The following is a 23,381-nucleotide window of genomic DNA, read 5'->3' on the forward strand; positions in this document are numbered from 1 at the left end:
AAAAAAAAAAAAAAGTTTGGAAAAAACTGGGTCAAATAAAATTAAATGAGATTTTCTGTACCTTAGGCTTTTTTAAGCTCCCTGAGGAAGGTGAGACTTTCCCAAATACGTTTGGTCATGGAAACTCCTTCTTCACAGACCTCCTATGACCAAAAGTCATAGGAACACCTTTGGAAAAGGATGACTTAGAGAATTGTGTGAAGAAGTTCTAACACAAAGTGTCATTTGGCAAAACTTATATGAGTCATGTCAAGCCATTTTAAAAGTTTTACCTCAACTATGAGCATCCAAATAAGGAAAATTATAAATGACCTCAGAATAGGACAGTAACAACCACCTGTATAAATCAGATGTTAAAATTCCATGCTACTGAGTCATAGTATCACCCTTATTCAACATGAATGATATAGTGTGTTTACATTAGCTTTTTCCTACAACACTTCTAATTAGAATTCGATATCTTTTATGACTCAGTTAACATGCTCTCACATTATCAAATATATGTTCATGAAAAAAAATTAACAGCCAGAGGACAAAATTACATGGATTATTTATTCACACATTTTTATAAAGCTGACCAAATGAATTCGACAGGTAATTATATAAAATTATCAATATCAACATGAATATACATTACTGCCTTTCTAGGATTTTTTTAAAGTGAAAGTTTATAAAAGGTTTTTGTTCAAGATGCTACCATTCATCCTCCATTTTTAATGAAAAATTTTTAAATGAAAAACTATTAATTTGGTCACGAGCCATATTAAGATTATGACATTTGCACCTTTAAGCTGGAAGATGATAGTCAGTTAAAGTGTAAGAAAAAATATGTGGTTTATTAAAACTTCATTAAGAAAGACTTTGGGGTGTTTGCCCAGAAAGGGACTGGATTAATTGCAGCAGCTTATACCAGGAATCTTAAATGCTAAGGACCTGGTGACTCCACTTTGCAATTTTTGTTAGTAACACCACTCAAAAATGCTTCCACAATGCCTACCATGCTTAGGACCCACATTACACCTAGTGGTAAAGACTTACTGGTTTACTAATGCCAAAATCACTGGCTAATGTTGTCAAGAAAGTCAAACTTATAATTTCTGAACATTTAAACAAAGTGGTAGATTACTGGAGTTTTTTAAACTTTCTAAACAGTTAACAGCATTATGTATAAACAATTTAGTTTAAAAGGACAAATTTAAATATTGACATTTCATTAAAAATACGTCATTTCCAGAAAATCTAGATTTAGAAAAAGACGCCATTTTAGGTTACCTATAAAGCGCAGAGAAAAAAGTTATGTTTATTAAGAATTTTTTTCCACAGGAGACAATAAAACATATTGAAGAAAAATATATACTGCAAAAAATTTAAAAAGGAAAAACAATGCCTCCTGTAGTTTTATTTCACCATAGTTTAATTTATGGTTCACCTAAGGTGATTTAAGATAAAATTTTAGGAAGTACAATTTTCTTCTTCACAGGCAAAGACTCATGAGTTTCTGTTCTCTGATTATGTGATCAAAGAACAAACCCTTTTACAAAGATGGCGCAAAATCTAGGCTTCCCCTTCTGGCTCACCCTCAAATACCAACAACTACAAACAAAATTTCCAAGTATAATTTATAACCTTCAGGTAAGTATAAATTAGTTTTATCTAGGCTTTCATCATTTGGTTTCTTATATAATCTATCTTGTAAGTAAGAAAGAAAATTAAAACTAAGAGGTATTTATATCACTTAATCATATCCCAATATTTATTATGCAGATATCCCTAAAGTTATAAATTTATATAAATATTACAAATACAAAAACATCTCTTTTACTGCTTTGCATGGTGAGCTAAAGTAAAAACACATAGAAAGAGAAGAGATTTAACAGACAGGAACATGGAAAAGCCCCAAAAGCTTTAATTCAAAGTAGTTCAGTTCATTTCTTCCAAGCAGAGAAATTCACAGTATTTCTTCAGCCTTCAAATTCTAGACTATCAAATTGTCATAGTGCCCTGCAAAAACTAATACATAAGCAAAATCACCAGCTGGTAACAACAAAATGGTTTTGGTTTTGATTAATTATATTCTACAGAAGCATTTTCACAAAAGGAGAAATTTTGAGTTTCTAAGGCTTGTAACTCAAACCAGTATTAAACTAGTAGGGTAAAGTTGACCCTATAATTCCTACATAACGAAAATAAAACAAAACCTTGAAACACTAAAGAACATGTGAAATATAACCTCTCCTTCAGTTAAAAACAAAACAAACTTGGAATCAGGTTAACAGCAACCATCTGAAATGAGAAATGAACAGTTCCATTACCTATCATAGATGAAAATTTCCTATCTCTCTTAGAAGAAAGACCATCACAAGTAAATTACTCTTTATAAAAGCAATGGTAGTTTTGCCCTTAAAAATGATTTGGAACATAAACTGCCAAAAGTCTGTCATAAAATTTAAAAGTATTTTTATGTTTACTATAAAGTCAAATTGGTATTTCTACCACGATTGAATCTTACATTTGCGTTAAGCTGAAAAACATAAAGAATATGGTCTCTAAAATATATTATTTCCAGTACTGAAACCAGAGATCACTTAAATTTTTTGACAACTGTAAACATATACAAAACACAGTATAAATATCAAAAGTGTAATACAGGATACTTACATCATCATATATGAAACTCACAACCCCTTGTCGCAAGTGGTCTCTTCTCCTAAAGAAATCTTTAAACAAAAAAATTACTTTTTCTGTTATAATTTAAAATCTATAGTTTTAAATACTTGGTGTCCCCAGGTACTAAAAAATGAATAATTTTATAATCAAGTAAATCTTAAGTGATTTTATGTCCCAGGCAACTGAGATATGAAGAAAACTTTCCAAAACTGAGCTATAACAATTTTTCACTATTTATAATCCTAAATTTTTAAAGCCTTAAAGCTCTGATTAGATTTAATAGTGAATAAAGGGGGAAAATACATAATACCATCAACTTGCTGAAGAAAGTGAGGGACACCATTCAAGAAAAAAGCTACATGATACTGTACCCATAAATGGTCCTTACCTGTCAATGCTCGAAGCTTCACACAGCAAGCAACATAATCATCAAAGAAAATTCTGCCATTCTTGCTATAACGTTTAACAATAGTAGTTAATGTCTGAGGACTCAACCTATAACCTAGAAAAAGGGATTGCTAGATTAAAACTTCCAAAACTAAACATCAAAAGAACACAACAAACAATGCATTCTTGTTAATAAAGTCATAAAACAAATTAACATTCAAAATTCATTACATAAAAATATACATTAGAAACAAAACACATTCCAATTGAAATTGATCAAAGGTTTCATTACTAATAGTGAAGTGGTACATAATTCTCACAATTCTAGCTTTGTAAAAAAGTGATAGCTAGGAAAAAGAAAATATATTTTTGTGTTTTTAAAATATATTTTGATTTTGAAATAAGGTCTAGTGTATGTCACAGGTTTTTTTAATGCATCAATATTTCAACCCTGTAATTTTATAGTTCTTTAAAGAATATCAGAGCTCTGGGTGTTTCTGGGAGGACTGGAGGTAGCTGTCCAGTTTTCCCAGCACCACTTATTAAAGAGGCTCTCTTTTCTCCATTGTATGTTCTTGCCTCCTTTGTCATAAATTAGGTGACCATATGTGTGTGGGTTTATCTCTGGGCTTTCTATCCTGTACCATTGAACTATATTTCTGTTTTTGTGCCAGTACCATACTGTCTTGATTACTGTAGCTTTGTAGTATAGTTTAAAGTCGGGGAGCCTGATTCCTCCAGCTCCATTTTTCTTTGTCAAGATTGCTTTGGCTATTCGGGGCCTTTTGTGTTTCCATACAAATTGTAAAATTTTTTGTTCTAATTCTGTGAAGAATGCCATTGGTAATTTGATAGGGACTGCACTGAATCTGTAGATTGCTTTGGAATGGCAATCATCAAAAAATCTACAAACAATAAATGCTGGAGAGGGTGTGGTGAAAAGGGAACCCTCTTGCACTGTTGGTGGTAATGTAAATTGATACAGCCACTATGGAGAACAGTATGGAGATTCACTAAAAAACTAAAAATAGAACTACTACATGACCCAGCAGTCCCACTACTATATCCTGAGAAAACCATAACTCAAAGGACACGTGTACCCCAATATGCATTGCAGCACTATTTACAATAGTCAGGACGTGTAAACAACCTACACGTCCAACGATAGATGACTGGATACAGAAAATGTGGTACATACATACAATGGAATATTACTCAGCCAGAAAAAGGAATGATACCCCAGTGTTCACTGCAGCACTATTTACGATAGCCATGTCATGTAAGCAGCCTAATTGTCCATCAACAGATGCATGGATACAGAAAATGTGGTATATATATATATACAATGGAATATTACTCAGCCATAAAAGGGAATGAAATTGAGGGCTTCCCTGATGGTGCAGTGGTTAAGAATCTGCCTGCCAGTGCAGGGGACACAGGTTCGAGCCCTGGTCCAGGAAGATCTCACATGTCACAGAGCAACTAAGCCTGTGCGCCACAACTACTGAGCCTGCGCTCTAGAGCCCGCGAGCCACAACTACTGAAGCCCACATGCCTAGAGCCCGTGCTCCACAACAAGGGAAGCCACCACAATGAGAAGCTTGCACACTGCAATGAAGAGCACCCCCGCTCGCTGCAACTAGAGAAAGCCCGTGCACAGCAACGAAGACCCAACACAGCCATAAATAAATAAATAAATAAAACAAACCTATTAAAAAAAAGAAAATCAAAGCAAAGGTTATTAGTGATCTTTGCTATCATTCAAACCTATATTTCCCATTGACTATATTGCTTACAAGTGTCTTTTATAGTCAAAGAAAATTTGAGAATCAACATGGTTACTCAGAGGGGGGAGAAATAGGAAAATGTTATTCCATTTTGTCCTATAACCCTTATTCTGTTTCTTCACAGATTTTCATCTTAACCACAGTCTTCTTACTATTTCCTTGGTTCTTTATTGTCTAGCCCAGTGGACTCCAAAAGTTTTTGAATGTGTACTTCTATGAGTAAAAAGTTTTGGATCACTCAATCCCATTATATGTGTATTCATTTAGTTTTAAATTCTATACATGAATTACTATTTGATTATTTACATTTTAAAGTATATATAAAACAAATTTAAAAAGAATGGAATAAAAGTAATTAAAAATATAAATTAATATATTCCACTTGTTGCACCCCTAGAGATTCTTATGTATTTAATGAATGTGTACACTTTACTGTGAAGAATGCTGCCTAGAATTATTGTCTTTATATATTAATGGATTAGTAGATTTAGACAAAAGACATTAATCCAGTCAAAGGGAAAAATAATAAAAACAAATGCAACAGAAGATAATTCTATGCATAGCTATAATGAAATACAATCCAGGAAACTTGCTAAAAGTAAATGAAAGGTATAAATTAATAGAAGTCATATATGCAAACTAATGTAATTATATGCAAATAAGCCCTGAGCTTTCTATTAGAGAATTATGATCTGGATGTGGGACTGATAAAATTCATAAGATTTTCCATAGCATTCTCAGTAAAAATAATTTGAATATCTTAAAATATATCTGAAGACCTTAAATTTGAAAAATACAGAATACCTCTTTGTTACACTCAACTGCCTATGTGAACTCTTCGGTGGTTTTCTTTTTTGCAATTGGTTATATTAATTTTCCAACACTGTGCTGAATTAAGAACCAAGTTTAATTCATTAGGAATTAAGACTCTATAGTTGAACTATACATGTTTATATGGCCAGGACTGTCCCTAAAATGACCATCTATTAAAACATCTATTGATACAACGAAACTAATCATGGCTTTGACTTTAAATTGGAATTTGAGGTAATTTGCACTTGGTTCAGATTTCTGAAAGTTAAATAAAATCTTTCAAAAAGTGAGTTCTGTTACAAAAGAATTTTGTTTAAAAATGAGTGTAAATAAAATCACGAAAGTAAATACAATTAAGAAAACTACTTAAAATTGCATTAACTGTAAACAAGTTAAACACCATTTATATTATCACTTTTTGAAAGAAAATAGACTGAGAACCTCAGCTTATCAGAGATATGCTAAAAATAAATTTACAGTCTTTTAAGATATTCTAAAATGTAGACTTCCCATTTTGAGGTCTTCCGGTGTCTGCTGTGTGTTCTACACTACATAAAAAAAAGAAGAAAAACCAAAAAAACAGGTTTTACTGCTAGAAAGCTAGACTATGTATGGAGACCTGTAATTGAGATAAGGCTTTGCTGTCAAATTAGAGATCTTACCAAGTTACAAAAGAATACAATATAAATGGTAAGTGAGTACAAACAATTAGAATAAATTTAAGTATACTCAACAAAGGAAATTCAGAAATTGTTTTATCAACCAGAGTGTATGAAAGATCATCTTTGGAAAACTCAGAAATAAAATGGTTTTGTTAAAGGTCTTAAATCAGAATGTATCTATAACCTTGAAATCAAATTGGACAACAGCTGGTGAAATAATATACCCTTTTATTACTTAGCAAATTTAAACAATTAATATTCATCTGAACAAAGATGACCTGGATCAACTCTAAAGAATTTAATATTCTTACCCATAGCAGCAATGGCTTGATTCAATTCATGACGCTCTACTGTGCCACTTCCGTCTTTATCAACAGTTATGAAATTTTGCTTCCAGGCATTAAGAGCTGCCCAAAGTTCTTTGAATTCATTAAATCCCATTTTTCCTGTGTAATCTCTCTGATAGTTTTATTAACAAAAATAAATTTTGATACCAAAGAATCTACCCGGACCCCAAACTCCAAATAATTGACTAAAATATTGTTAAGTTCACTTCTGCAAGAGTTAGCCAAATTTAGCATATAAATAGATTTCTGTGTAAAAATGGAAAAGAATGGAATTCAAACAGGATGTTACAAAGTATTGTTAAACTCTCTAGTTTACTATGATCATTTATATCTAACAATTGCCTTAATATTCTCTATTCCAATATTTTCTATTTTTAGTCAAGGATACATCCAACATGGCAATCATAATTCTGCAGGTTTCCAAACTGAAGGCTATAAAACATATTTATTATTTGAATTAAATTCTGCCCGATTTTATTTATATAAAATTACAACAATTTCTGTTTTCAAAACAAAACATTTCCACATTGCCAAACATACACAATCACCCAATGAACAAACTTTGAATGTTAGGCATGCATAGTAAAAAAAAAAAAAAAAAAAAGAGACTAAAATAAAAGTTACTACCTTCATACTACTCACATCTAGTAAGGGGATTTGGGTAATTAAATAAGCAATTATAAAATACTGAAAATTAAACAAGTGAAAAGGAGGGCTTCAGTCTTCCTAACACAAATGCCAAGTCAGGTTTAAGTAGAAGTTGTCATACACTGAGATCACATAACTTGAAAGTGTTAGAGATTTGGTTAAAGCTTGGGGTATATGGGAAGGAGAGGCATATGCGTATAATGACTTCAGAAAGCCAGATGAGGACCAGGTCACGAAAGTCTTGAATGCCACCCTAAAGTTTTAGACCAATGGAAGTTACTAAAGGATTTTAAGGAACAGAGGGGCAATTCTAAAATTTCCATTTCAGAAACAGTAATTGACGAAGAACATACTAGAGAGTAAAGTAAGATGGATCTGGATGTAGGTAAACCATCTGGTAGTTTACTGCCATCAACCAAGTAAGAAAAAGATGAGCTTCAGAACTGAAAGCAACTGTTTTTTCTTGGGGGAGGGGAAAAGAAAGGAAGAAGAAATAAAGATAACAAGATAGTTTGCTATCTTAAAATCAGGGATTATTAGAAATATTAACACTTTCATATTTAAAGAACTATAACTGAGGACTCACTAGGCAGAATTTAATTTTTCTAAACCTTATCACAATTACATTCAACTAGCATGCTGATTTATCTCAAGACTAATTACACATAGTCCTGATAAAGGAGATATGTCAGTACAGTCAAGTTTACAAAGTTCTTACTAGTAGCTCATTAAAATAAATGAATGAATAAATAAAAATGCTTAAAATTATTTTACTTTATGCTATTTGATAAAATATTTTGAAATTTTTATAAAGAAAAAAACTATTTCAGCTAAATTTTAGACCCATTAAAGAAAATTATAAAACAATCCAAAAGTTAAAAGAGCTTTCTTTGAATGTTTCATATGGTGTCAATGTTAGAATAGGTGTTACAGTATTTTCAGACTGACAATTCAACTGACAGTGAATAGCATGTACTATGAGCCAGGTAGTGTGTGTTTTGTGATTTCACATAAACATGCCAAACCTATCCTAGCCCCAATTTTACAAATAAAGCAACTGTGGCCCAGAAAGATAAAGTTTCCCACGTTCACTAGCTAACAGGTGGAAGAGTCAGGATTGGAGCCCAGTGCTCCTTCATTCAAAAACTACTCAGGCAAGGAGGGGGAGAAATCTCTGGAATGGCATTCCATCATTTTGTCAAGTAAATGACATCTGTTTTGCCTTAAAGTTAACATGGCAGCACACATTCATTAAGTGGGAGAATCTGAATAGATGATAATAAATGACAAAAATTGAGTCATCAAATAAGCAGACCTTCAATCAATCTCAAAATAGGACCAAATATATGTAAGATTAAGTATCTGACGAAGAATGAAGGGAGAGAATTTTTAGGAAAGTTGACAGATTTTCCCTTTCTTCCCACATCCCATTAGAATGGACAGAATTAAAATGAATTTCTAAAAGTTGTAATCCTTTAGAGAAGAAGAGAATGAGAGAGAAACAAAGGAATAAAATTTTGCAAGTTGGAAAAGTAGGTGGACCTAAGTTGACAACCTAGATCTGAGAAAGTGGCTTCCTGAACTTGCAATAAGACAACCTGAGAAGCAGCCTGGTTATCCTGGAGGATATTCTAAACGTTTAAGGACTGGCAGTACTTCTGAAAATGGGTGTGAATGTAGAGACAAAAACCGAAGGACTGATTGAATGTCCATCTAAGGAGCCTTTAGAGCCCCAAATCCCCTCCTTGCTTCAGCTACATGGATGGCTACTCCCACGCCGGTAGACATCTGGGGTTTTATTCTCTGGAGAGGGCTGTGCACTGCAGGAAACCAGGCACAGCTGAGGACAGGACTATCTACTAAAACAAGGAAATTCAATGACAATTTACAAAAGACTGAGAACGCTGATGAGTCCTCCCTCCTCCGCTCCAGACAGATCAACTGGACAACCAGCCCCAAAGGAAATCCCGAAAGATCCTGATACCCAGTGCTGGAGGACACACTGCCCAGCCAAACCACCAGACTCTGAAGTCTACAGTCAACACCCAGCCTGGCTCTCAGGGCTTCTAACTGGCATTTTAGTTAAATATGAGCAAGCTAGGATCATCAGACACCTGAGAAAAGCACCTAACATGAAAGACAGCCAAACAAACAACGTGGGAAAAAAAACTGGAGGAAGTAGGTTATGTAGGAAGAAAAAAGCTTAAAAAAAATACATTAACAATCTCAGAGATAAGGGAAGACATCGCATTCATGAAAAAAGAACAAAGGCTCTTGGATTTTAAAAACATGATAGGAGAAAGGAAAGACTCAATGGAAGGTTTCGAAAATAAAGATGAGTGCTCGCTTCAGCAGTACATATACTAAAATTGGAACAATACAGAAAGTAGCATGGCCCTTGCACAAGGATGACACACAAGTTTGTTCTGTGAAGCGTCCCATAGTTAAAAAAGAAAAAGAAAATAAAGTTGAGGAAATTTCCCCAAAAGTAGAGGAAAATAAGAGGTAGGAGAGAAAAGGTAAGAAAAGTGACCCAGTCCAAAGACACATTCCAGAAAGAGAAAATGGAGAAAACAGCGCTGAACTAATGCAAATGAGTCTCCAGATTAGGAGTGCCCACTGCATTCCCCACACAACCAGGCACAGCACTGTGACATTTCACACTAGGGACAAAGAAGATCTCACAAGCCTCCACACAGTAATAATAAACGACATACAGGCAGGAAACAAAAAGATAAAGCAACAATGGAAGCTGGAAACAATGGAGCAATACCTTTAAAATTCTACGTCAAAATGATTTGTAATCTGGAGTTCTATACCTGGCCAATCACTTAATTCTGAGGATAGAATGAAAGCATTTTCAGAGAAAGTCTCAAAAAATTTACCTCCCATGCACTTTTATTAAGAAGCTAATTCAATATATTTTATCAAATTTAAAATGACAACAAGGGATGGAATGAAGGGGAGATCCAACTCAAGAGAGAGAAGAAAGGGCTCCAGGAGTGCAAGCATGACAGCTATGCACAGAAAACGAAGCACAACAGAAAGCTCCTGGATGAAGATTAATTTCAGAAAAAGCAAAAAGTTACATTAAAAGAAAAATTAATCATATATTATTACAAGACTCAGGAAGAGCATTTAGATAGTAACAATAAGGCAAATATTGATTAGTGAGCTAATGAAAATTACTTAACAGCAGATGGATGAGGGAGCTTCTGTGTAGAGTACAGGGACACAGGTGAGAGGGTTACATCCTCATCACCCACGGCAGGACATAATAATTGATGATCATTAAAAGTGAAAATCCATAGTGATAAAGGCATGCTATTTTGAGATATGGAGGCAAATTTCAAAAGAATTAGCTGAAGAACTTTAAAGAGATTTTCTCTGCGAGTGGTTAACATTGGGGAGGGAGGAATGCATGCTGAACAGTATTTTCATAACAAGCTTTGCAGAATTATTTGGTTCTTTGAACTATGTGCATGTATATGTGATAAAAAATTTTTTTAATATTTTAAGTATGGAAACAAAAAAGTTAGAAAATGAATTTCCTAGTCCAATTTTAACAGAGAAAAAAAGAGATCTCACGAGAAAAAGTTCCACTAATTCCAGACTGTGTTAAACATTTCTGAAGTTCTTCAGCATCCACTTCACCATCCTGTTACAAAATAATTATAACCTGATTAATAAAATCAGCTGTATAAAAGCATACTAAAATGCTAACTAACTGTTCTAGGCCGATCAATAAATAGGCAATCTTCAAAATACTACTCTATTATCAACTACAAAATTATAGAGATAATTATTGACGGCAAAGGCACATTAGAGAACATCACACAACATGAATACTTTTTTCACAATCAAATTTTATTCTATTAAATTATTCAGGTATTTCAAATATAAGTTATATTCTCTGCTTCTGAAAAATAGCATAATCACTCTGTCCTATAATAGTGCAAAGTAATACCTTGTGAGAATCATTATACCTCTACTTAGAATAGTTAGAAAAATGCCTAAAATGCTAAAATGCGTTCAGAGAAGTCTCAAACACTTTCCTTTCATGCCCATTTTGAGAGGAGATTATTTCTAAAGGATACTCAATCTTTAACTGGGAAGAGAAAATATCTTTTTCCTCCACAGCATTAACCTCAGCAAAGTTTTAGAGTCCCCTCTGATTTTTTGTCCAAATATTCTTGTTTGACCTTCTTACGGGAAAAAAATTTTTTTTATCACAAGTAACCACAATGGAAGTGAACCAGGTTGAATACTCTCATTATGTTTCAGTACCTCATCCTATTTTCTACAAAAATAAAGAGTTAATTTACTTGGAAGCATCACATACACTGTCACAAATTCAAAACAACAGCTCTGAGAAAGGATTAAGGAGGCAAATTTAAAACACGTAATTTGTAAGAACCCAAGAAAAAAACATAACTTTTACCAACTACTTCTAAGAAGTATTATAGACACTTCTAAGGAGTATTATAAACATTATCAGGCAAGTGAGAGACTAACCTTTAAATATAAGGAAGTTTAAGAAAACTCAGTAGTCACAGTAATGTTTTAATGCGATATTAAAAAAATTAACGCAAAAATTCTGTGAATAAATATCCAGTTTTTAAACAAAGGATCTGACCCTGTGCTTGCATCATTCACTTCATTTGTCTCTTGATTTTGACCCTGTTTAGGTCTATCAAGCCTGTTAGATTTACCTGACGGTTTTACATTTTTAAGATATTAAAGTATGTACTGGTTTATTTATTGTATTTTAGTCTGCTTGTTTCTGGAAAATAAACCCAAGTATTTATTAGAACAACTTAACTCAAGGCAAAGGATTTTATATTTCAGTGAAGTCTGATTCTGGACACAATCTAGGTGGGGAAAATCACAAAACCGCTAGGTACGGAAGGGTGACACGGAGAGAGGAAGGGAAACGTGGAAGGGGACAAAAGGTTAGGGGAGGGGTGAGGAGAATAAACAAAAACTTCACTCACTGTAAGTTTAAGGAACCAATATTCCAAAGTATGTGGAAAAATCTAATGTTCAGAAAGACAGTCCACAAGAATGAACCATTTCAGAACAAATTCATACAGGATGAAAGAATTTTATAGAGCAATCATTAAAACAAGTATGCTAAGAAAATGCAGAGAAATAAATGAACAGATATGTTCCATTTAGAAAGAATAAGAAATTCATCCATTTAACATATATCTGTTGAACAACCTAACACGTTCAAGCACCATTAAATGGACTAAGTACCAAGCTGTGTCCAAAACAAATTCCTCGCCTTCATAGAGGTTACATTTTAGTGGTGGGAGAGAGGCGGTAAAGCAGAAATTACATCTGATGGTAGTAAGTGCTGAGGGAAAAAATACAGCAGAGTAAAGGTGCTAAGAAGGAGTGTTGTGGAGTACGGCGAGGAGGCCAATGGTATTTTACATAGATGGTAAAGCAGAGCCTTTTGGTAAAGCAGGCGAATTTTGAGAGAGATTTGAAGAAAGTGAAGGAGCGAGCTATGCAGACATCTGAGGGAGAGTGCTCTAGGCCCGAGTTGTCCAAAACAGAAGCCACTAGCCCCACATTCCACCGAGCACTTAAATGTGCCTAGTCTGAACAGAGGTGTTCTGTTAGTGTAAAATACACACCAGATTTCCAAGACTTAGTAACCATGACATAGAGTAAAATATCTTATTAATAAGTTTTACATGATTACATGTTGAAATGTTAATCTTTTTTGATACACTGGGTTAGATAAAATATTCTATTAAAATTAATTTCACCTATTTCTTTTTACTCCTTAAAATGCACTACTTGGAGGCTTGAGAACTACACATGTGGCTTGCGTTTGTGGCTCACACTCTATTTAATTTGGACAGTGCAGTTCTAGGCAAAGAGAACAAGTGTAAGGGTCGGAGGATGTTCTTGGTGTTGCTATCATCTTCACTCACTCACCTTGAGCACGCCTCTCCCTGTACCGTTATCATTTCCCACAGGTCTATCTCCCTGACTAGACAGAGATCGTCTAGGTCAGTATCTGAGTTTCATTTACCTTTCATCCCCAGACCCTAGCCCAGTATCTAGTACAAAGCAAGTTAGCTGTTTGGTAGAATGTAGATAATTCCTTTGGTTCTTCACTAAACTGTAGTCATTTCTGACAGTTTGTAGCCATATTCATTTACTATTTCAAAAGGTTGAAACTATTACCATTTCTCATTCAAGTATGGATTAAATTTAAAAGTCTAAAACCTAATTAATGAATGAAATTCTATTTTGCATGTGTTTTTATAGAATTTTGGAGTTTTTCTAATAACCTGAATAGCTTTGCAGAAAGTTATTTATCACTATCAGAAAGCATTATCCTGGTACACTACATCACACTAGTATTTAATACATTTTATAAAAACATGTTATCTTAATTAACTAACAAGCAGTGTCTTCCTAAATTATAAGGAGAAAATCCAAGGGATCATTTTGGATCTCTTTACAGGCAGTTTGAGCTGAGGATTGTGATCAACTATCTAAACCCTCAACTAAATTACCTATCATTAGGGGTAGAAAACTGCATTTTCTAATTAAATATTAAGAGCTTTAGATAGATAATTAACAAAAAATCAATTGCCCTTGGTTGGGTTAACTGATAGGCAGCAAGATTTTGAAATGATATTCAAGTTCAAGTCCTATTTGTTAGGCTAATCAATCTTAATCTCTACTTACTCATCTATAATAAAAGAGCACATCCATCTGACCTACCTCACAGAGCTGCTGTGTGGAAAAATGCAAGCAGTGTGCACATTAAAGTTGAAGTTGTTGGTATTATCAAGATACTTCTGTGTGTATACGTGTGTGTGCCTGTGTGTATTTATGAACGTACTAACCAGAATTTCCCTGAATCAACTGATGATTGAATCATTACTGTTAGGAAAACATCCTCCTATAAAAAGGGACACTGCAGAAACTTTTAATTGGACATTTCTCAGAGTATCTTTAATTATGAGGCCTATCAAAAAAGAATATAGCTGCAGAGGTGAGTTTGGTAACTAGGTTCTAGGATCATAATGTATAAATCTGATATTACACTTGAACCCTTAAAGCCAGACAAAATTCATCATATAAGAGAACTGTCTAAATATTTGGATGAAAAATTGAAAATGAGATAGTTTATGCATCCATTCAATGACTAATATAATCCTAGTGCCTCCTGGGTAAGAGACAATATGACAAGGGCCACGTCCTTATGGAATTTAATTATTCAAAAGCACAAGACTGAAAAATTTAAGGAAAGTATCAAATAGTACAATCATAGCAAATTATTGTTGACAATTGTTACAATGAAATAGTTCTTAAGTCAAAAAAAGTCTCTAAATATATATGTCTGGTTCTTACGTTTTAAGTTGTAATTTTATAAAATGGATTTATTATATAGTCAGCTATAGATAACATACTTATTCCCAGTATTATACTTAACAGTTCCTTGCAGATAAGAGTGGCATAATGCAACAGTTAGGATTGCATTTAACTACAAAACAATTAGAAAATGTTATAAAAGGGGCTTAAACAAATCAATGTTTATTGTTTTTATACAAGAAGTCTGGGGCTATGCAGAACAAGACTCTGTGGCAACTTAATGAGGCCATCAGTCTCTTTCCATGTTTCCACATTCCCCATCCATAGGCCTTTATCTCAAGCTTGTTGCCTCAAGGTCACAATGTGGCTGCAGCACCTCCATACTGCAAGTCCCCTTTCCAGGCAGTAGGATGAAGGCAGAGAAAGGGCCAACACTAGTTCCAGGAAAGCTTTCCTCATTTGGAAAAGGAAAGCATCCCAAAGAAATTACACCTACATCTCAATGGCCAGTCTTATGGCACATGGTTACCTTTATAGAAAGGTATCTGAGATGGTATTAGGGCTTTCCAACCGCTACCACACGTGAAAAGGGAAAAGGAGGTTTTGAATGGAATTCGGGTAGCCAAAACAAAGTGTCTGCCACATGTAATAATTCTGTGCATATCCTCTATTTCTAGAAAGGCATATGGGACCTAGTGAACATTTAAGTGATTGAATAATGAATGGAAAATGTTATGAAACTTCTATGAAATTCTATGCACTCAATAAATCATTCTTGACCACTATAAAAGAAAAGAGACATGGACTGTGACTGAGACCCAAGTATGAATCTCTGTCTCTGCTCATTAGTCTGGTATTTGTCCCTTCGTTCTGCCTTGTTTCCTTTATCTTTTCCTGATTTGCTTTACCATCCTCAAGCCTCTCCCGGAAACATCCACAATTTACAAGTCTCCTTTGTGATACTCTGCCCCAGCTTCCTCAAGGAGGTTTACATACAGATCTCTTTTTCCCAGATCCTATCTGGCTCAGTCTCCACGCACCACCCTGGTTACTTCTAACGTGTCAAACATCAAACTAACAGACTTTTTAATGAGATAATTATGACTACCCTCATCTCTGAGCTCAAGAAGAAAATGAGTCTAGATAAGTTTAAAATGCAAGTTTCATATACATTTAAAATGACACACTAAATGAAAAAGCTGACATTTGTTTTAAGTTGCAATCAGTTTTTAAAACTGATATTTGTGCTATATATTTAGGATTTTACCTGGTCAGCAACAGCAGTGAAGTATGTCCACATGGGGTCTCCCGCTGAGGAATAACTGTCCGGATAAGCTGAGTATGCAGGGTATCCACCAGGGAGCACAGCTGGCCCTGTTCCTGGCATTGGCTGTCCCATTTGCATCTGATTGCTAAAATTTCCAAGCTATAAGAGTGAAAAAGGAGAAGGTTATTAATACAAATATCACCCATTATCCACTGAAGATGGTTTAAAAGAAAATACTTACGAGAAGTCCATTGAAAAGCAAAACTCGAGTTACTGAAAGCTCCCAAATTATCACAAAAGCTGTTCGCTACAAACTGCGAGATGCCCTGCATTACTTAATTCAGCTCATCAACAAATGTTATCCAACATGTTTTAAAGTGTTAAAGAAAAAAGAAGTCTCTAGCCTCTAAGAATGAGGCACACTTTAAAAAAGTAAAAAATACAAGAAAATTTCACCTAGAGTAAAACTAAGAAGTAGTATACCTAAAGACAAATACATAGAATACATGGTAAATACAATACAACAAAACTGTGAATGAATCATGGGAAGATGCATAGGGCTGAAACATCCCCTCCACTAGAAAATATTTATTTTTTAAAAAGCAAGATATCAATGAATAGAACAATAAGGTGATAATTCCAACAATAGTCCTCTTCAAAACTGATAAGAATAAGAATAACAACAACGAGAATACCAACAATAATAATACTCAGCTAATGTTTATTGAGAGCTTTTTATATTGCAGGTACTGTTCTAACTACTTTCCATCTACCATGTGATTTGATTTCCCAACAACTCAGTGAGATATGAAAGTACTATCCTTTTTTCAGTTGAGGACGTGAAACTTCAAGAGGTTTCCTGAATTAGTTAAGGTCAAATGGCTAGTAAGAAATAGATCATGATTCAAATATAAAGCTGACCCCAGAGACTACATACTGTTTGTTTCCTGCTATGGCTCTGGTTACTGTCTTCTTTTCACTTTGGAACTTGGTATACATTTTTTTATATCTTAGAGAGATATTTTGCTCACTGTTTTTAATGAGTCTGGAGGAGGAAAAATATCAAGATTGTTCATTATTCCATTTGGAACAAAAATCTTGATCTGCATCTTTGAAGAATAAGCAGAGATTGATGGGCAAAAAGAGAAAAGAATTCTAAGAGGGGGAAAAAGGCAAAAGGTAGGAGCCTTTAGCGGCAGTTTGAAAAGCTGCAGCATGGGATATGGTAAAGGCAAAAGGTATGCAGAAAGTATGGGAGCTCCAGGAAATGTGTTCAAGGATCAAAAACTAGATTATGAAGCAATGAAGTATAAGAAAGGGAACAATAAACATTAAAACAATATAATGAATTTGAAAAAGAAGTAACTGTTTAAAAGTTATTCTTTGAAAAGAGACAGACTGTCAAAGGACAGGCCAGTTTCTGGAATAAAAAAGAGAAGTGTATATAACCCCAAAGAGAATTCAAATTAAAAAATACATATTAACAAATGCTTATGAACACCTCTTTACCAATACATTTGAAAATGTAGGGGCTTCCCTCGTGGCGCAGTGGTTAAGAATCTGCCTGCCAATGCAAGGGCCATGGGTTCGAGCCCTGGTCTGGGAAGATCCCACATGCCGCAGAGCAACTAAGCCCGTGTGTCACAACTACTGAGCCTGCACTCTAGAGTCTGCGAGCCACGAGCCACAACTACTGAAGCCCGCGTGCCTAGAGGCCATGCTCCACAACAAGAGAAGCCACCGCAGTGAGAAGCCCACGCACGCAATGAAGAGTAGCCCCGGCTCTCCCCAACTAGAGAAAGCCCGCGCGCAGCAATGAAGACCCAACACAGCCAAAAATAAAATAAATAAATAAAATAAAGTTTAAAAATTTTTTTAAAAATGTAAATGAAATGGGCCTTCTAAAAGTATCTAAATTCTATAAATTACAAATATTGATTAAAGGAAAAAAAAAACTTCCTGTTTCTAATAAGGGTAACTAGGATAAGATCAATCTTCACACACACACACAAAATTTTCATAAAATATTATTTTTTAATATTAAAGGAAAAAGGTAAAATTTCCTCACTCATACGGGGAAACTTCCAGGCCAATACTGGGGGACAAGTCTAGACCCAGAGGTAAAAGGATTAGCAAAATTCCCAAAGCAGCTTTTGCTCTGAGGCAAAAAACAAACACCTAGACTTTGGTTCCAAGGCCTCCAAGGACGTGGAGGGCAATCAAGGCCTGGGGCATATCCAAGAAATTAAGGCTTACTGGAGACCCTCACACCTTAAGCTTCACAGAAGGAAAACTGAAGAAACTTTTTTCTAAGAAGAGAGGTCAAACTAAATATAAGCCTATTAACGAAAAGCTCATGTTGAGGTGGTGCCAGGAGACTGGCTATAGACCCTCTGCTGTGGCATCTCCATGTGTGCCTGGAGGGTTCAGCATACTTGTTTTTTAATCAAAGTCAGGCAAGCAGTATTATATGAAGAACCTGGCCTTAGGAATAACCTTCTATCTACTTTTCCTTCCCGTCTCGCAATATTAACTTCTCCAAAATCCAAAAATGTCAGAGCCTGGTGGAGGCCAGATTAAAGATGGTTGCAAATTCTTTGCAACCTTTCCCCTGCAAAGGCAAAGACTTTCTCTACTCCCTTGAATCTGGGCTGGGCCTGTTTCAGCTTTATCTGGTAGAAACTGCACCACATGCATTCCAGGCTTAAGACTTTAAGAGGACACGCAGCTTTAGTTTCTCTCTTAGAACATGGCCAGCATGAAGAAGCTCAAGACCCATGTGGAAGGGCCAACATGGAGGGAAACTCAGACCCCTAGCCTACAAAGTAAACCCTGAAAAGCAGTTTATAATAAATTCATATTTCAAGTTGTCTTCCCAATAGTTTCAAATGAATCAAAACTGACCATTAGGTCATCATCGTCATGACCTGGTAATGCGACTGAAGAAAACCTTGGACTTGTGTCAGCAATGTCATTTTCATGTAGTTTTGCACACTTTTGAATCTTTAGTATTATCTTTGATCCCTAGTTTCGTCCCAGAAATTTTCAACTACTTGTCCATTTTGTGAGGGTTACTTTGGATAAACTAGATCATATAATCTGTAACCCTGGAGAATTCTGCACATATAAACTGTGTAATAAGTCACAACAGGCTGCATAGAACTCCACTTCATACCTCAGGATACCAGCTGTACCTTATGTCAGTGTTCTTCAAACATTTGCTTCCCTATTCCTAAAACAATGTTGAAAAGTTATATACTTTTCCCCACAGTTTATGTTGACATTTGACGTTCTTAAGTCAAATGTATTAGGCATTAAGCAATGCCTAATACACTGTAAATCTTGACATTCACAAATGATGTCTTACATCACTCTTTGGAAAGTATCCGTTGCTATCTACATACTATAATGACCTGATACTTGCTCCTACCCATTTTTTTTTTTTTTAAGAGAAATGAAAAGGCTCTTCTGGAACACTCAGAAATTTTACCTTTTTCCTTTTATTCTTGGAACTTATTTTTTATTCTATTTCTTCCTCATCTGTATAAGCTTTCTATGCTTAAAGTGTATCATTATGCTTGAAAATACTGATCACACTGTAACACTTACCTAAAATAAAAATATGTATGTAAACTGAAATTTTAAATTTTGTTTTATTTCCTGTTACCATAATGGATACTACAGTCACAACTCCCAACTCCCAAAAGTGATGCAGGATAAACAGTTACGTAAGAAAGTATAATCTTCTCCACCTCCCCACTCCCCCATCCCCGCCCCAAAATTCTAGAAGAACACTGTCCTTGGTAGAATAGTAAACATTAGGAGACATTTAGCATACCTTAATTTATTCATAAGCAACATAGAGAACAGAAAAGAAGTGGTCAAAAAATTCAGGAAAAGGATGTCTAGCAAAACCGGGGAGGAGGGGGTTAGGAGGATTGGACGGAGGGCGGACCACAAAAGATTACTGGAACAAGAAAAAGGATGCTTTGTTCCTCCATTCCAGGGAAGAAATTTCTAAAAACACTCCACACCCCTGGCTCCACAAGGACTCGTCTAAGGGTTCCTCAGGGACCAGAACACCTGCGGCTCCCCGCTCGGCCCCAGCCCCGGCTTCCTACACGGCGCGAAGTCCCGGCGCCGCCGGGTACCAGAGGCGGGCGAAGTTAGCAGGCACCGCCCGCCGGAGCGCCACACCCCGCGGAGGCAGAGGCCGCGCCGAAGCGGCCAGGACTCACCCCTCCTCCGTATCGCGGGTAGGCCATGACAATCTTGCGAACGTCAACCGTCACCCTCCGAGTCAGCGTCCGCCAGGCTGGGAGAAAAGCGGAGGTACAGCTGCAGGTGAAAGTGAGATTGACGGACTCGCCGGCCGCGCCGTTCACTTCCTCGAGACCAACCCCCCCGGAGTCCAGCTCTGCCCTACTCAGCTCGGATTGGCTGAGACCGGCCCTTCGGAGCCTATAGTACCTAAGCCCGCCCCTTCCCCGAGGCTAGTCCCATCCATCTCGTCTCTGATTGGCTTCACGCGGCCAACCTTTTCCTACTCCTCTTTTATTGACTCGCTCGGGTCTTGCGCTCTCTCCTCGCTAAACCGAGAATCCTTTGCAACAGTAACTTCCACCCTCTTTGGAAAGGCTCTGTAGGTCGGTTTCTTTTCTCCTTAGAAACCCAGACCAGCAAGTGCATGACCTCTTTTAACCTCCACTCTTTTGAAGCTGGGCTACCGAATACTTATCTATGAATTTCAAAACTTGAAGAGTTACTTACATCTATTTTTCCGTAGCGTTGATGTCACATCATCAAAACTATGAAACCTTGACCTCTACTCCAAAGGTAGTGCTTCTGAGCTAAAACTCTCTTGACACCAAGTTTTACCAAAAGGTTATTATAGTTTGTTAGATAAATGGTGACCAGAAGTTGCCAGATTTAGCAAATAAAAATACAGGATGTCCAGTTAAATTTTTTTTTTTTTGCGGTACGCGGGCCTCTCACTGCTGTGGCCTCTCCCGCCACGGAGCACAGGCTCCGGACGCGCAGGCCCAGCGGCCATGGCTCACGCACCCAGAAACTCCGCGGCATGTGGGATCCTCCCGGATCAGGGCACGAACTCGTGTCCCCTGCATCGGCAGGCGGACTCTCAACCACTGCGCCACCAGGAAGCCCTAGTTAAATTTTATTCTTAAAAAAAAATGAAATTTTTAAAATATGAGTATGTCCCAAACATTGCATGGATCATACTTATACCAAAAAAATTATTCGCTGTTTACACGCTGATAATATACAAGGCATCCTATATATTATCTGGCAACCCGACAAATGACTCAACATTTGGGCAAACTCTTTAAGTTGTGCCTCCTAATTATATCTGTAAGGTCGGATCTTAACAAACGGCACCACGAAACAGAGGAAAGCTTCAAGTGAGCTTTATTAGGGAGCGCTCGCAGGCGAGGTTCACTGGTCCGAGAGAAAAGGGCCAGAGAAATCGCGCCCGGGCGAGGCTTGGGCAAGATTTTATAGGGGAAGAAGGGAAAGGGGTGTGGTGAATCTGGGAGGGCGCAGGGTATTCCTTATTTGGTGGTCTTTTCGGGTATCCTGGGGGACCGTTAGTCCCGCCCCTCGAAAGGCGGGAAGGCTGGGCTGGTTTCAAAGTCCCCAAGTCAGTTCCTGGAACTGGGTGGTCCGGAATGTCTCCAGGGCAGTTTCTGGAACTGGGTGGTCCGGAGAATTTCGGTCTGATGCAATCTGTGAATCTGATTGTGTTCCCCTGCCTCGGGCCAGTTGGCCTTACAATATCCACCGAGGAACAGCTTGGTTTTTAATCACTCGGTGCAAAGTTAAATGCTCAGTTACTTTGATTTATTAAGTAATAGTCATTGACAGTTCTGCTTTTCTCTGGAGCTCTGATGAATTTTGTAGCTCCAGCTTGAAACGGAGAGGACACACACAGTGACCAGACAGCTGTAGACTTAGTTTAAAAACAAACAAAAAGACCATAATGATATTATTTTGAGTTATCTCTGAAGAATAAGACAACTACTAAAATGTTTCTTAAAAATAAGGATGTGGAAGAAAGTGTCATCTATTAGCAGAGGAAATCAACCTTGCAAAGCTGAGTAACTGTTGGTCAGTTACATTACAGAGGCGGAACCTGTTGAACTTTGTGAAACCTAATTTTCTCAGGAAGACATAGAAAGGAAGATTGCTAAGGTACAAGCCACTCTTGACAAAATGTGCATTGGTTCCCCTAACACAATAAGAAATACTTTAGCCAGTGAGGTTAAATTATTGGCATAAATAAATAAAGGGGGATGGTAAAACCTATTTGATAAGAGGAAAGAACATTTGACTCATTAAAGCATCAATTGATAAAGCATTACAAAGCAAAACAAATCATTGTGAAGTTTTATTCTAACTGATTAACTGCGTATTCAAAGAAATACTCAGAGAGGATCAAGTGTTTTACATTTACAATCTTAGTCTAAATCTCTGGTCAGAATTTTTGTGCATCTTCTTTTCATCATACTAGCCTTACCAATGCATTACATTTTTTTCAAAATTCCATGGGTTCCTTGCATTTCTACACATGTGGTTTCAAGATAGGGATTGTATTTTCCTCAAGGTCAGAGAGAAGATTTGCTGCAAGATAGCAAAGCTAATTTCTCCTTCCAGGGCAAAGTTTGCTTAGGTTTGCTAGCAGGACTTTCCTAAGCTTAGAGTTCCTTCATGCTGATTCAAACCCACTGCTTCTGCATCACCCACCTAGGAGCTCCATTTCACTCAGTGGAACTTGGGAGCAAAAGGAATGCATGAGAACCTGAAGGTCATGCTGCCTGTGCTGTAAGTAACAAAGTTCTTTGTCTCTGACAGAGGAATCTCATGCCTTCTGTCAACTTCTATGAAATTGTGGCAGGCTACTTGTTAGCTTGCAAGTAGGATAAAATATCTGATCCTTTGACGTTCTAGGCAACGTGTCTCTTTCTTAGAGAAAGAACTACGCAGGGAAGTTCCTACTGAAGGGTAGCAGAATATGCCACCCCAAAATATGCCACTTTGGCATAAGGATTATTTTAAACTGAAGGCAACTGAGAAGAAACAGGTACAAGAAAAGCTCTCTACTCGCCAGTTGCCTAACAACAGGACCAAAGGGTCCCTCTTCCCCTCTCTACCAAGGACAGAAATGAGTACTCTGAGACAAGTTTAGTCCCTTATCAATAAAGAAGGCAGGGACTTAAATCTGCATAACAAATCTTATGTTTGTTTATCTTTCTTTTCCTGGTAACCTCCCCGTAGCTAGTTTCCCCACACCTTTCTTTTCTCTTTAGCTGAAGATGGTATTTAAGCTGAAGTTCTAAGACACCTCTGAGAATTATTCATTTTTCTCTGGGTATCTCCTATGCATACATGAGGATTCGTGTTAATAAACCTCTGGGCTTTTTTTTCTCTTGTTCATCTGTTT

At 36.4% G+C, this 23,381-nt stretch overlaps 1 protein-coding gene and 1 non-coding gene across 3 annotated transcripts; one reads left to right on the top strand and one right to left on the bottom strand.

Moving 5' to 3' along the window:
- Positions 1–534: 534 nt before the first annotated feature.
- On the bottom strand, positions 535–20,323 carry GCA (grancalcin). 2 transcript variants are annotated; one of them, XM_030852600.3, is made up of 8 exons: positions 20,161–20,323; positions 15,923–16,081; positions 10,900–10,969; positions 7,052–7,095; positions 6,628–6,775; positions 3,056–3,169; positions 2,659–2,717; positions 535–2,010 (listed from the first exon to the last, which is right to left on the bottom strand). In XM_030852600.3, the coding sequence occupies exons 1-8, from the start codon at positions 20,185–20,187 to the stop codon at positions 1,984–1,986; spliced, it is 648 nt and encodes a 215-aa protein (XP_030708460.1). In that variant the 5' UTR covers positions 20,188–20,323; the 3' UTR covers positions 535–1,983. The 2 variants fall into 2 exon arrangements, with proteins under 2 accessions (XP_030708460.1, XP_030708459.1); XM_030852599.3 differs by having other exon boundaries at positions 535–2,283.
- LOC115851125 (U6 spliceosomal RNA) lies at positions 9,651–9,759 on the top strand. The gene has a single exon (XR_004038625.1). It is a non-coding gene; the product is annotated as a U6 spliceosomal RNA (small nuclear RNA).
- Positions 20,324–23,381: the final 3,058 nt, after the last annotated feature.

This window comes from Globicephala melas, chromosome 7 (genome assembly GCF_963455315.2).
Source record: "Globicephala melas chromosome 7, mGloMel1.2, whole genome shotgun sequence".
NCBI classification, from domain to species: Eukaryota; Metazoa; Chordata; class Mammalia; order Artiodactyla; family Delphinidae; genus Globicephala; species Globicephala melas.